The 14,590-nt window shown below is 48.2% G+C and overlaps 1 protein-coding gene across 1 annotated transcript in view; it reads left to right on the forward strand.

Moving 5' to 3' along the window:
• Window positions 1–14,590, forward strand: part of CACNA1C (calcium voltage-gated channel subunit alpha1 C) — a 449,625-nt gene that overhangs the window by 409,590 nt on the left and 25,445 nt on the right. The window contains exons 34-35 of the mRNA XM_066184282.1: window positions 7,959–7,991; window positions 10,646–10,774. Coding sequence (XP_066040379.1) covers window positions 7,959–7,991; window positions 10,646–10,774 — 162 coding nt within the window. The remainder of the gene's footprint in view (window positions 1–7,958; window positions 7,992–10,645; window positions 10,775–14,590) is intronic.

Below are 14,590 nucleotides of genomic sequence, written 5' to 3' on the forward strand. Positions count from 1 at the left end.
CTCACCCTCTCAGTACCCGTGGTGCAGTGCAAGGTGTTGGACACAAAGCTCCTGCCCATCAGTGGCTCAGGAAGTTCTCAGAGAAAAGCTCTGTTGCCATTCTCATTTCCAAGGCAGGCTGCGGGATGCTACAAGAAATGGAAAAATCAGTTCTTGCGCAGCGCACAACAGCACGCCTGTAAAGTCATTAGGACTGGCGTGAATGTTTTGAACTTTTTTTTTTTTTTAAAGTCTTTATCTCCTATTTTATTTTGACATCAAAATCGCTGTCGTGGTCTTAGTGCAGGAGAACCTGAGCTGGCCAAGTGTGTCAGAGAACATCTCCCAGCTTGCAGCCCTCCAGAGCGGCTGTGCTTGCACAACGCTGCTACAAATAAGTCAGGGGGATGGATTCATTTGGGTGTTTGGGGTGGGAGAACCTGGATGTGAAAATAGCTGTTATTCGGAACGAGGCAAAACCAGTACAGGCTGTGCTCCTTTTGGAAAACCTGTCCCAAAGATTTCTCTCCCTCTTCCCTCCCAGACAATGGGGAAAAAAAAAAAAAAAAGGGAAGAGAATAATGAACAATGTATTTGAGAACATAAATCTTTCTGAAGTGGTGGAGGAAAAGAAGCCTGCCCTTTCCAGCACAGTGATAAATACACCGCTGAGTTTGATGTTTAAAAGCTGTGCTAACTTTGCCTTAGGAAATGCAGTGAAGCACATTGGATTGCTCAGGAGGACACTGTTGGCATGGATGGTAACAAAAGTGAAGAAAACTGAATACGGGAACTTAAATTCTCACTCCTGCTCTCTCTCCATCCTGCTCAGTGGTCTGTTCTGTTTCCAAGGTCGTCCTCCTCAGGCTGCTCCAGGCTGGGACAGACTGATCAGCTCCTTTGGGAGCCACTGCCCTGTGCATGAGGAACTGGTCAAATGAAAAGGCGAGTTTAATGGAAAAGAAGCTCGTCAGACATGGCTCCTGGTGTTCAAATCAGCAAAACCTCTCCTCAGTTACTCAAACAGAAGATCCTCAAAGCCACTCTACCCGTAAAACAAAAAGTCCTGCACACAGGTAGCCTTTCAACATTCATTTTCATGGCTCAATTCATCTCCAGCACCTTCTCATCCAGATGTTCTGGGGCTCCTTTTGGCTGCCTGTCCCCCAGAACACAAATGACGAAGCACAGGCCAGCTGCACCTGCCCCTGTGAGTCAGAGCTGAAGCTGTACCTGAAGATGAGCACTACATCTCTGATCCTGGTTAGTGACTTCTTCTTTCTCAGGAGCCCCCCAGGCTTGATTACCATAAGACTTGATTTCCCAGAGCTAATGAGAATAATTATTAAAACGTCCTGAAAATTGAGAATCATTTGCACAGATAGACTTTACCAATTGTTCTGCTTTTCCGAAAGTCGTGGGGGGAAAGAAAAAACACAGAGCTTTTGGCTGTGTAAAAAAGCAGCCCTTTCATTCCTTGTCCTCTAATTGTCAATCTAGGGTAATCTGCATAACCAAATTAAAGCAATTGACTTTTCTTATATTTACCTTAAGCACTTGGAACCTCAAGACTACTGTCTGACAATTTCATGGAGATATAGAGATATATATATATATATATGAAATTAATTAATAAGCTATTCAAATCGGTACGATTTGCATATTAGAAGCTAATTAGAAAAGCAAGCTCCAGAATTTCAAAATCTTAGAACGCATAGAAAATTAAGGGGGGGAAAAAAAAAAAAAAAAAACAAAAACCTGATAGCTGCAGGACTCGTTTGCTTTAAAAGTTACCTTGCCCTTATTAACTGTATTCAGAACAGGCTTTTGTTGCATGGGGATATGGTAATGTTTCCCCTGAGGTCTGAGATCATGTGGAATCAGTGGAGTATAAATGCATTTACATTGCATTTGGATGAGCTGACGCTCGGTGCCCGTTGGCCCCCACGAGCTGGTGCAGGCAGAAACGGAATGGCAAAGCTCATTGCAGATGTCGCATTTTCCCCAATTCCCCTCCTTGCAACAAATGGAATTTTAAGTCCCTGCTGCAGGAGGGCTCAGGCTCCTCTGCAGAGCTGAGTATCAGCACGTTTCATTGCACTGGAACACCCAGAGCTTTTCCCAGGGAAATCGACAATCATTTGCTCACCATTTGCCCCAGTAAAAGCAGCATCACACCCCTCAATTCCCTGTTTTCCTGTAAGATCTAATAGGCATTAAATGATCCAAAAAAAGCCTCCAGTGCCTCACCCAGATTAGAGCTATAGAGAGGCTCGATTTTTTTTATCTCCAAAAGTCTCCTGTAACTTTTTTTTTTTTTTTTGGTGCTAAAATAGGAGGAAAATTTAAAGTTGAAAAACTTTCAGTAAAAGATCATTTCTATTGAAATAATCAAGATTCAAAGCATATGCTTCAGTAAAGTAAAAGCAGTTTAATCTGGCACTGATTTTTTTTTTTCTTAGTTATATATGCTTTATGATGGAAATGTAAACCAAATTAAAATGTGTGAGGACAAAATGTGAGATTTCAACCTCACATTTCTGAAATGCCTGTTTCAAAATCTGCATGTTTCTACAGAACATTTGACTTTCAGCATCAGCGTTCTTCTAACAGAAAATATTTTTGCAGGGGGAAAAAAAAATATAATAATTTTGGCTAGTTTTATTCAAAACGTTCCCAGAAACTCTCAAAGATTTGAGAAACTTTTTAAGTTTGTACTTTTTTTTCCTTCTGCTAATAACCTGATTTCACTGTTAGGTTGTGGGAATTGACAATGATGCCATCTGCAATCCAGCAGAATTCCCTGCCAGAGAAATACCAGATACATTTCTGCCTGGCCTTATAATAACCTCCCAGACTTTTGGTGGCTGGTGGGTTATCTCCAGGGTGCTTGTGATGAAAACCTCAGGCAGCAGTGGCAGACAGATGGCTCTGGAAGGGGCTGTGGTAACTCCCCAGTGGAAAGGCAGAATATTACCTTGCCAGCAGTCAGGTTGATTTGAAACCCTGACTTTTTTCCAGCTCTCCACAAAGGCTTGTGCAACTCATCCTCCTGAGGTCACTTCAGATTTTTGACACTGCAAATACAAGAGGATGTTTAGTGTCTTCTTTCACCATGCCTCTAACTTCTAAACCTCCTTTTTTTTTTTTTTTCCCTCCCATATTTTGGTAAATTCTTGTTCTTCTTGAAACTCGCAACCTTGCAGATCCCATCTCAGTGTAACCACGTGGGGAAGGAAACATCTCCAGAAGAGCAGTGTGGTTTATCACTGCCCTATTTGTGCTTTTAATTCCCCTCCACGTCTTACCTATGGTTTGGACGAGTTCATTTCCCCAGAATGTCTCTTTCCCCCCTTCACCTTGTGCCCAAAGTCACAGATGCAGCATGGCTGAAGTAGGACTCTTGGAGGAGACCTCTGTGTACAAAGACCTTGGTCTAGGAAAGGCTGACATCCTACAAATGCAAAGGAACCGCACAACACTTCAGCCTGCCCAGGTGAGCTCTGCAGAGAGGATTCTCAGAGAAAAAAGCAAGAAGTGAACATGCATCACCCCCTTGCTCATGGGACAAAGCTGACGGACCGATCAGCAAGTTTCCAACAGATCTTCACAGGTAACTTTTCCTTCTCCAAATTCAACAACAGTCAAGGAAATGCCTCAGCAGGCATCCATGACCACAACCAACTGCTCCAAGTGGGCTCCCAGAAGCTTCACCCACAGTTTCCTCATTACAGATTTTTGGTCGCAAAAAGGCAGCATCAGCATCTGGCCACTCCTTCTCCCGAGAAACGTGAAGCCACTCTGTCATATTGTGGTGCCAGCATCTCAGACACACGTTTCCTCTCCTCTCTTCCAACCTAGGGCTATCAGGCGTGACTAGAAGGCTGCAGTTGTACCTCTGCATCGACTGAGACAACTCTAAGCAATTATAACACTGTGCATTCAGCTGCTTAAATGCTCTCCGCGACACAAAGGTTGAATCATCTCTTGCAGAAAGGGATTCCTCCCTACGAATGAAAGCGTTGTTAGAAAGTAAAAAAAACTATCAGCAAGGAAGTTCTGCTCTTGAACATCAGGGAAAAGATCAGTTTGGACTTCCTAGCAAAGGCTGGGTCCCCTCCAAGGGAGTTGGACTCATCTTCAGTGTGTCCTGTGGTGTAAAAGAATTGCCACCGTCAGCAGGGCTGGCAGAGGGAATGCTGCCTGCCTGTCCTGTCATCTCAGTGCAGCCAGGCTGCAACAGCTACTGAGCAGCCACTGATGCTCACCCAGCACTGGAGGAGCCTCCGTGGTTCTATGGGTTAAATACACCCTGTTCACACCTAATGAAGCTCCCTTGCAGGCATTTCCAGGTGCTGCTTCTCTGGAGAGCCATTCCAGTTGTCAGCAAAAGGAACTCAAACCTCCCAACACGGTCCTCCATCTCCAGGGTTCCACAAGGATGAGGTGGGATTAATGTCTGTTCTCGGGAATTTCCTACTGTAACTTCCATTTGAATCTGCCTATTAACACACTTCCTTGTTCTCTTCCAAATCTTTATCCATAAGATATTCTAAGCCGTGGATATTTCAGGGAACTTTGATACCGCTGTGACTCCACAAAGCCTTTTTTGCTTATATTTTTGCTGCTGTCTTTGCTTCTCAGAATTTCAGAATGGGTTGCATCAGAGCATAAATATCCTGCTATACTCACTCTGTTACATGTTGCTCTCGCAAGACTGAGACTGGTTCTCCTGGAGTGCAAATTTTATCCTCTCCTAGCTCCCAAAGCGCAACCCATCAGAAACTTTTCCCTTGTCTTAATGGCAGTATCAGACACCAAGTTTGATACGTGAGACATTTTGGAGGCTGGACAGGACCTGGAGGGGGTTGTGTTCTTCTCAAGTAGCTCCCAGTAAACCTCCCTCCCACCTACCCAGGCAGAGCACAATCAGCAGGGACACAATTCCCTTATCCAGTGCTGTGGTCTCTGAGATTTTAAGTCTCTCTCCATTGAATGAACCTGGCTTCTTTCCCAGAGACCTTTTTTTACCTGGAATCCTGACTTCATGACAGGCAAAAGCTTTGCCTTCCTCTTTTGTGCCTGTAGGGGCTCTAAGGATGCTCACAGGTTTGCAGCAGCTGAAGCAATTTATCTGTTTTAAAAGCTGGTGCTCTGGTACACACTGAATATGAATGAGATTTATGCAGGCAACAATATTCTGAGGAGGTTTTCAGACATGGTGCAGGGATCGCTCAGTCTTTATCCTAGTGAATTTTTATTTGGGCTTCTAGAACCTTCTCTTCTCTTTCTTGGCCTCTTCTGCTCCTTAGCATCTCTGTTGCCTTTTTAAATATAGTGTCATCAAAAGAAAGAAAAAAAAAAGAGAAAAAAAAATACCCAAACATTTCTCATTGCACTCATCCCCCCTGAGTGTCTTTACACAGGTGCATCCTGCCTCAGATATTTCTCCTCCCACTCAGCCTGCAGCTTCCCTTCTGTATCGCTCTAAATATGGCCCTGGATTTGTGATTTACACTTCAGATCCCTTTTCTGTACGAGGGAAACTGCTCAGAGCATCATCTCTGGCTGATCTCCCTGCTGTGGACCTTTGCCACTCAGCATGTTCATGCCACTCATGCCCCAAAAGAGAAGGGCAGGATGGAAGGCTTGAAGTTCCTCTGCAAGGTTAAGCCCCATGCAGGAGCAGAGACAGCTGGAAATGGAACATTACAGCCAGGAGTGCTTTCTGCTCAGTGCTGTAGCTTCTCCAAAATCTCATGTTTTAGAGACATTCAACAGATGAGGTTTGTTGGTTTGGGTTTTTTTTCCCCACATCGTTCTGAGATTTGTAGAAATGAAATCCTGTCCACTTCAGATGGGCAATAGGCACTGGCTTTAATTCCAAGTACTTGTCACCGTGCCTCCATCTCTGGGAACTGATGTGACCACTGCGTTCTCAGGTGCCACCTGCCTGTCCTTGGCCTAAAACTGGCATTCCCACATCCCTGGCAAGGCTGAAGATTCTTGGATAACCAAGCAGTAGCTCTCTCAGCTGCAGAGTTCAGAATGGCCACACTTGAAAGTTCCAGCAATGGGTTCTCAGATACCTGTGCTCAGGTACACCTTTGGGCAGGTGGTGGTAGGATTTGTCTCCTTTCTGAGACCTTTGTGGGCATCAGAAAATGTTGGGGTTTTTTTTTTCAAATTGAAACCCAAAGCTGGGGGTTCATTTCCCCCTCGTGAGCTCGCACACTGTGCACGAGCACAGCAGGAACCTCAGCCCACAGTGCCACAGTTTGTACAAACCCCACCTGCCAGAATTAGCAGAACAGCATTTCCTGGGCTGCTTTCGAGCCTCTGCCATAGGTAGTGATATCATTTGGTACATTTTGGACCACATCTTAAAACACAGCCCAGTTAGCTCAGGGCATAAGAGCAGAAATGACAATGAAGGCACAAGATCCCCCAGCACCTCAAAAGGCTCCTTCAGCCTGTCAGTCACAGATGCACAAGCACTGTCAGCCAGGAAGGATGGAGAACCTCAAAAATTTTTTAGGCTTCCTTCGGATATTTTGAAGGGCCTTTGTACCTTCCACCAGGAATGCAGCAAGCAGCAGAAATAAGGGTCCTTCTGCTGTTAGAAAAGGAGATTTGCAGAACTAGAAAGAGGAAGGGGGATGGGACAGAGGAAGGCTTTGCTGGAAAGATGTTTGCCTAGCAACACACAAAATCAAAATCTATGCCTGACCTGTAAGAAATGTCTCTATGGGCACTGCTTCTTTATTTGGTATTCAAGCCAACTTTTGCCTGGATGTGATCTGAAAACACAAGAGCAGACATGTGAAAGAGGAGGATAAAAAGCAATGAAAGCTGACACTGCCAAACCAACGAGTTAACCCAAATTAATAAATGAGTCGGGTTTTTAATTGCTCTCATTTGCCTGTATCGCCAAATTGGCTGTGCATCCAAACTACAGTTTTCCTTCAGGTAATATACAAAGCCAGTTTGATTCCTGCAGCATCCTTGGAGAGCAGGAGCATGCTGCAGGAGTCCTCCATGGCACTAGAGGGGAGTTCTGACACTGAGAGAAGAATGAATGCATCAGTTCCCGCTTTGCTAAAGTAGCAGACAGGTTTGGCATATGGTAGAGGTTAGGCCTGAAGGATTACAGTGCTATTGAACTGAAGGACTCCTAATGAAGACAGTTTTATTTCATTTACAGTTCTGCTCCTTACACCTAAGGGTTCTTGCAGCCTTGGGTAGTTTTTAGAATGGCTCTCAGTATTGGAAATGGCCCCAGAGGTTAATCAGGGAATATCAGGCAGAGTGTCTGCAGCAATTTGACTCTTCCAGGCGTGACCAGGGCTGGGCTCAGCTCAGCCTGGCCTCCAAGAACACATCCACTGGGTCCCTAGGGCTTTGCTGCGAGGTGGGTGAAGGTAGAGTGAGCTAATTAGGGTTGCCAAGAGCCAGTCAGACTCTCCCAACCCGTTGCCTCACCCAGAAGTGTGTGTAAGGGGATGGGGATAGTTGAACAGCAAGCGCTGTTGCTTTAGCACTGGGATATGATGGGTTTCCCAATCAGATGGATGCACTAGAAGCTGGCTGGTCCCTGTGCAGACTGGATCTGAGTTGGAGAGCTAAATCAGCCCCTGCATTGAACTCGTAGTGGTGACACAAGAAACATTTCACCAGTGCAGTACCTCCACTGCCAGGTGGGTGTCCAGCACTCAGGAGACACTGGGCGGGACTCACACGTGGTGCTGGCAGTGGAGAGAGCTTACACCAAATTCAGTGGCAGCTGCACCTGCTTCTGCCACGGCCAGCCTTGATCCTGGGCATCCTAGGGAATGAGCCCAGCCTCTTGTGCATTTCTTTCAAATTCCCTTTTGCCCTCTTCTGCCATTTTGTTGCTCCTGTGTTAGCCAAGACCTAGTGTACTAGGGCTCTTGATTGGAGACTTATTACAGCTTATTTCTGTCTGCCTTTCTTTAAAGCCAGCTGAACATACCCAATGCTCTTCCTCTATGGTAAGACCGAAAATACAGACCACCCTCCCAGCTTCTGTGACACTCTTTCTAACACACTCCTTTTTTCTCTTCTCCGTGATCACAAGTTCTCTCTCCGAGCCCAGCCTAGTTATTTGTGCATGAAGCTGCCATGTCGTGTATTGGTGTGAGTCTGGTGTTCACATGAGCTGTGAATATGCTGCACATGTGTATCTCTTGTGCATCCCGAGCTTTCCTTTGGTCGAGTTAACTGTCCTTCTGCCTTCTAATAATGAACCACCAAGAGAGAACTGGACCTGGAAAGATTTCTTGTAAGGTTTCGTGTCCCTGCGTCACTATCAGTGTGACATTGGGTGCAGTGTGACTTCATGTCCAAGCCTCCAGGAAAGAAAGGGTTGGAGCTCTGAAACTCCTCTTCAGTGGGGTGATTGATTAGAACATTCGAGTTTGTATTTTGGACAAAAAAAAAAAGAAAGAAAAAAAAGAGTGAGCGGTGCCATGGTGCACAAAACACACCACCCCATAGAGCCGCAGTAACTCCAGTTTCTGGATCGCCACCCTGCCTCCTCTGGCGAGGATACTCCTTCCAAAAGCTGGATGAAAGCCAGGAGGAAGTGAGCAGGGCTACTCAAGCATCAGCTAATCCACAGCCACCTGCTTTTAAAGTGACTGTAATCTTCTGAGGCATCGCTCAGTTTTTGGCCAAGTGGTTTAATGCCAGTAAAGTTGCAGATTTGCGTCAGGGAGGGATTTGTTCTATTTTATCTGCTGCTTAGACTTTGCCCGCTCCAGGATGCTGGGAGGGCAGAGATAAATTTCTGCCTCCTCTCGGCAAGGAAGGACAAAGGGATACTAAAACCTCTGACCAGACCCATGTCCCAGCTTGCTGCCACCTAAAGAGCCAAGGCAACGAGAAGCACAGCAGGTAGAATAAGAAAACACTGGTTCTTTAGTCACCAGCACAGCAGGATTGCTGTCCACACAACCTCTAAATTTGGACCTCAGCTCTGTTTTAGATGGGATTGGAGCTTGGCTGCTGTAGGACTGGGAGAGGTATTTGAGCTCAAAGTTATCCGTCTGCAGCACTGAGAGTATTCAGTGCTGTGAGTTTTGATTCCTTGGAGGCCACATTCCCTCCTTCACCTCAGAGCAACTCCCTGCAGTTCGCTGAAGCCCGCAGCCTGATGTCCAAGCGATCAAACAAGGATGATGTGCTCTCCGTGTGAGCAGGGGTCACAGCCAGCACACCCAGCTGGGACAGGGACAGAGCTGAGCACCAATCTGCTCACCCTGCCCCAGAAACAGGAGCGCACACAGGTACACGTCTGCATCTGGACGTTTAATCCCAGAAACATCCACCGAGGGCTGCTCCTTGTGCTCTTGTCAGAAGCAGACAGGCAAGCAGCTGCTGTTTTCACTGCCCAGTGACAGGAAATCCAAAGGGTCTGTTCTCTCTTGGTTTACACAGTGGTGAGTAGTTAACAGCAGGGGTGATCTGCACTGTTTCTTCCTCCTAACTGTTGCTCTTTCGGTGGTGTTTAGACTCAAACTGCAGTCTCTGCAGCCTGGGTGGGGACAGAGAGGGGGGGTTTCCATGCACTTTGCCCCACAGCAGGTCAAGTGGCAGGGTGACAGTGTTATCTCCCCCTGTGACAGGAGGTCACGTTCCCACAGTGCTGCTACCGGAAGGCACCGGCTCCACAGGCTTGGCACGGTATTTTAGGGGGTTAATAAACTGGAAAACGTGGCATTTGCTGCGCCCTTGAGCTAGGCAGCCAGTCCTCTGCCAAGGCCAGGTGAGCCTGCTGCTGCGGCAGCCTTCAGATGGATGTTGCCTTCGCACATGTGAAGGCTGAGGAACGTCAGAGCTGGTTGCGACCCCAGGGGAAAACGCTTAGGGACAAAGCAGATGCTGTGAGAAAAAACAGGCCAGAAGAAAGACTATTTTAAAATACTCCGTGCTTGAACAGTAGCAGCGAGGCCAAAATAAAATGTTAAAAAAAAAAAAAAAAAAAAAAAACCAACACAAAAGTCAGCGCTCAGACTGTGGGAAATACAAAGGGGTCATGAGAAATGAGGAAAGCCCAGCAGTGGGAGTGAGTGGCCAGGGCCCAGCCTGCAGGAGCACAGGGACAGCCAGGCTGGCAGCAGTGCCAGGGACACCAGCACATCAGGGACAGCCTGTCCCCGTGGGGTTTTGCACCCAGGGGCAAATCTGGGACCTGCTGTTTCCCAGCAGAGCAAGCAGCACGTGGCAGGTGCCCCAAAAACAGATTCACCAGCACTGCTGGCTGAGGCTCTCACTGGGGCGAAACACTCAGGACAGGCCAAAAGGGAAAGTGTCTTTTCTCCTGCAGCGCAAGGTCAAAGGGGAATTGCCTCTTTCCGATGTGAGGAGATGTATTGGAGGGGTATAAGCGTGACCTATCCCTAATCCCTGACAGCCCAGGCGAACTGAAGGGAGAGGCTGATGAGAGAGAGGAGCCATTGTAGAGCAGCCTCACCACCACGGGGGACAGGGCAGGCTTGAGCACCCTTTTCCCTGGGAGTGCCGGGGAGTGGAAGCCCAGGGAGCAGAGCCAGGACAAGGAACAGTGCAGTGAACCCTCTGTGGCCCAGGGCCCTGGTTGCTCCCGTGCTGTTGTAACTCCTGCCTCTGTGCCGATGGCTTCCAGAACGCGGAGGAAAACTCGCGCATCTCAATCACCTTCTTCCGACTCTTCCGCGTGATGCGCCTGGTGAAGCTCCTGAGCCGAGGGGAGGGCATCCGGACCCTGCTTTGGACCTTCATCAAGTCCTTCCAGGTATTCCTTCTCTTACCTCTAAGAAAGACCTCCTGGTTTCCCTCGGTGGCCTCTCGGGGAGGGGTGTCACCCCAGGGCTTGAGCTCAAAGGCACCCAGGGACAAGTGGCACGAATGAGTCGAGGGAAGGGGACTCGCAGGGAATGGCTGCCTGGGTGTGAGTTTCATCCTTAAGGCATGAGGAATTGCTTGAGACCCTCCTGAACAGCCTTAATAGTTCGGTTCAACTCAATTACTGCCTGTCTGTAACCCTTTGATCCCATCTATTTTATTTTATTTTTTCCCTTATTTGAGCTGCATTCCATATGTGCAGCTTTAAGTGAAATACACAGCCATGGGGGGAAGGCCTGGGTCTCAATTAAGTTTCCTTTAAGCCCTGTTTTGAGGATTTCCAGTGAGCATTAGAGGTGTGTGGCCTCCATACCTCCATCCAGGGAGAATTCACCTTTTTAGCCCTACTCTTTTGAGCTGGTAACAATGCCGTGCCAGGTTATTAAATTGCTGCTGCTTTTTTGTTCCCCTGGAGGCAGATTGCATTTCAGTGGTAGGTAAAGTCCCAGAGTAGATAGGAGGAAGTGAAGGAGACCAGACTGGATAAGTATAATCACCTTTGGAGGAAAAAAAACCCACCACAGTTATTTGCTAGAAAAAACCTAACCACATACAGCAGAATGATAGTTAAGAGATGAAGCATGGCAAATTCCTGCATTTTAAAAGTACGTGACCTGGATTTAGTGGACCAGCACAACCTGGATGTTAGCTGGGGCGTATCCAAAGGAAGTGGCAGGGAAACACAGCACAGGAATACAAATGGTGGCCTGAACATGAGAGAATATGCAGAACACACCACTGGACAAAAGCATGAAAGAGTAACTTGGCAATGCACAAGCAGCTGTATACCCATCAGACCGAGGCTGTAAATGGTCAATAACTTTTGTGTAGACTCAAATGGTAAAGGAACTGACCCACACTTTAAAACTTAAACCTCACCAGCGATAGCACAAGCTGGGACCAAAGGCTGCAGTGCTGCAGCTCATTGCAACTCCTGTCTCTTCTCAGCAGAAGTAGCACACCAGGGATCAGCACGGACTTTCTCCCTGCTCTCAGTGGTGGCCAGACCACCAGGCTGATGCAAAGGACCCGTTTTGCACATTTTCTGGCTGCCAGAGGACCTAACCCTGCGCAGCAGGTTCCTGACACATCCATACCACAGTGACTTTTCCCATGGCTTGCAGAGTTGCCAACTTCCAGGTTGTTATTTGGGCAGGGAACCTTTTTGTTGGCATGCGTAGGAATGAGATTGCCTTGGCACAGCTCAGCCAGCCCTGAGGCAGGAGACAGAGTCACCCTTTCCCGTCCCTGCTTCTCCTCCCCTTGCCCCTGTGCCGCTCCAGCTCACCCTGAGCTGAGCTTGTCACGGCTCATGGCTGGGGAGGAGGAGATGGAGGGGAAAGGGAGCACCTGGAACTTCCCTCCAGTGACCCTCAGACCTCTTCAGTTGGAGAGTCAGCTTCAGGCAGGGTTGTAGGGTGGTGGGAGAAAGTATGAAGGGAGGGATCTTCCACAGCAGGGGACGGAAAGAAAAAAAAAAAAAAAAAGGCAGCACTGCAAGCAAAGTGCCTTTTCCCTTGAAAGCCTTTAGCCATTTATAACATGGAATTCTCCGCTCCAGGCCCCTCCTCTTGCAGCTACCAGGAGGCTCCTTTGGTAGCTAAGAATAGCCACTGTGCCGCTCTTAATCCAGCCAGCCCCACTGTCGGGATGTGGGATCCCAGCAGACTTTGGCACAGGCCCTCCAGTGTCCCCACATGCTTCCAGGCAGCATCTCTGCTCACACAGCAGCAGACTCCCGGAGCTGGATCCCGTGGTGACTTCCACGTGCCCTGGGCATGGCACGAAAGCGCTGACGTCCGAGCTGGGGCACTGGTCAGGGCGGTGGGAAAATGCTCAGCAGGGTTTCCCTCTGCAGGGACAGCAGCAGGGTCAGGCTGGGAGTGGGAGGAGTAGGAAGTGAGAGGGTGCTGAGGGCACGGCAGAGCCGTGGGAATCACGAGGACAAAGCGGTGACGCCGGGAAAGGACGGAGCCAGGGGAGGACAGAGACACAAGGGTAGGATATGGGAGCTGAAGGAGCCAGGGGGAACGAGGGGTGGGATGAGCAGGAAGGTGCATGAGTGAGGAGGAATGGACTGAGCAGAAGAACACGAGAAGGAAGAGAAGGGGCAGACAGACAGGAGAGAAGACATTTCCCCATCCCCATTTGGATGGGAACAACAAAAGTACTGCCAGAAAACAGGAGCACTGCTAAGGTTGTACACCTCAGGTCCTGTCTGGACAGTATCCCAGGAGCTTTTAGATATTGTGTGCATCAAGTCCCGACTAAATCATCACAAAAAGTTTGGAGCCCTGTTCTGAGCTGCTGGTCTCTTCAGTGACGTTGTGGGGCAAGCATACCGAGTTCCCTGGCCCCCTAAAAAGTCAGAGCAATCTGTCCTGAGACTCAAGATGATGATTACAGACATTGTCTAAGGGATTTGAGTATTTTTCGCCATTTTAATGTTCAGATCTCTTTGAGATGATTTATGCAGATCTTAGTCAAATCTTCATGGTGGCCAGTGTAAATATTCCCTTGATTTTTCCTGCAGGATTTAGTTGTGTTGAATTTAGGATTACGGCAGGGTTTGGGCTGGAAGGGACCTTGAAGATCACCTAGTTCCAACCACTCTGCCGTGGGCAGGGACACCTTCCACTAGACCAGGCTGTTCAGAGCTCCATCCAACCTGGCCTTGAACACTCCCAGGGATGGGGCAGCCACAGCTTCTCTGGGCAATCTGTTCATGTCTCACTAACCCGTTTAGTAAAGAATTTCCTCCTAATATTTAATCTAACCCTGCCCTCTTTCAGTTTAAAACCATCACCCCTTTTCCTATCACTACATGCCCTTGAAAATAAGCCCTCTATGTCTATTGTAGGCCCCCTTTAGGTATTGGAAGGTGCTCCAGAGTCTTTCTGGAGCCTCCTCTTCTCCAGAGGGGAAGCTGAACAACCCCAGCCTGTCTCCATGGCAGAGGTGCTGCTGCCCTCTGATAATGTTGTAGGCTCGTTGTATTCTGTGAAATTGGGTGTTCAAAACCTAGATCAGGTGCTGTGCTCACATTTTCAGAGTGAATGTGTCCACTCATTTCCTCTGAAGAAAGTTCTGAAAGCCTCTGGTCTATCTGAGCACTAGGCATTTCGAAAGATTCCTGCTCAAAAGCCTGAGCCTGTGAATTCCCGAGCCCTCGACTCCTGTCAGTGGTGGAGGGAACCAGCAGCACTCAGCACTTGGCTGATTGCACTGACCTCTTCCTTGGGGGGCAGCTCTGCATATCAGGGCTCGGCATTTCCTCTTCAGCAGCTGATCACTGACACCCAGTGCATGGCAGACGCCATCAGGGACACCCAACGCTGAGCAGGGAAAGTGCTGATGCTGCTTTGGGTACTTGGGGTGGTTCCAGCCATTGTAGCAGAACCCTTGAATTCGGATTCCAGCAGCTGGGGCACCTTTTATTTCACCGTATTGGATCCAGGAAAACCTCACTCTGCCACTAATTGCCATTAGTGGCAGAGTAATGCTGGCTGTGAGAGCTTTCTCCTCCTGGTAAGAAGGTGTAGACACTGCTTTTCCCTCGCCTTCCTGGCTCAGTCGAGGGCGGGAGTGATGGGAAGGCAGCAGAGCTCCATCCATCCATCCCTCCATCCATCCATCCCTCCATCCCTCCATCCCTCCATCCCTCCATCATCCATCCACATCCATCCATCCATCCATCCATCCATCC

The sequence above is a fragment of the Chamaea fasciata genome, unplaced genomic scaffold (genome assembly GCF_029207755.1).
Source record: "Chamaea fasciata isolate MVZ Bird 193981 ecotype frontalis unplaced genomic scaffold, bChaFas1.0.hap1 SCAF_5, whole genome shotgun sequence".
Lineage (NCBI taxonomy): Eukaryota > Metazoa > Chordata > Aves > Passeriformes > Sylviidae > Chamaea > Chamaea fasciata.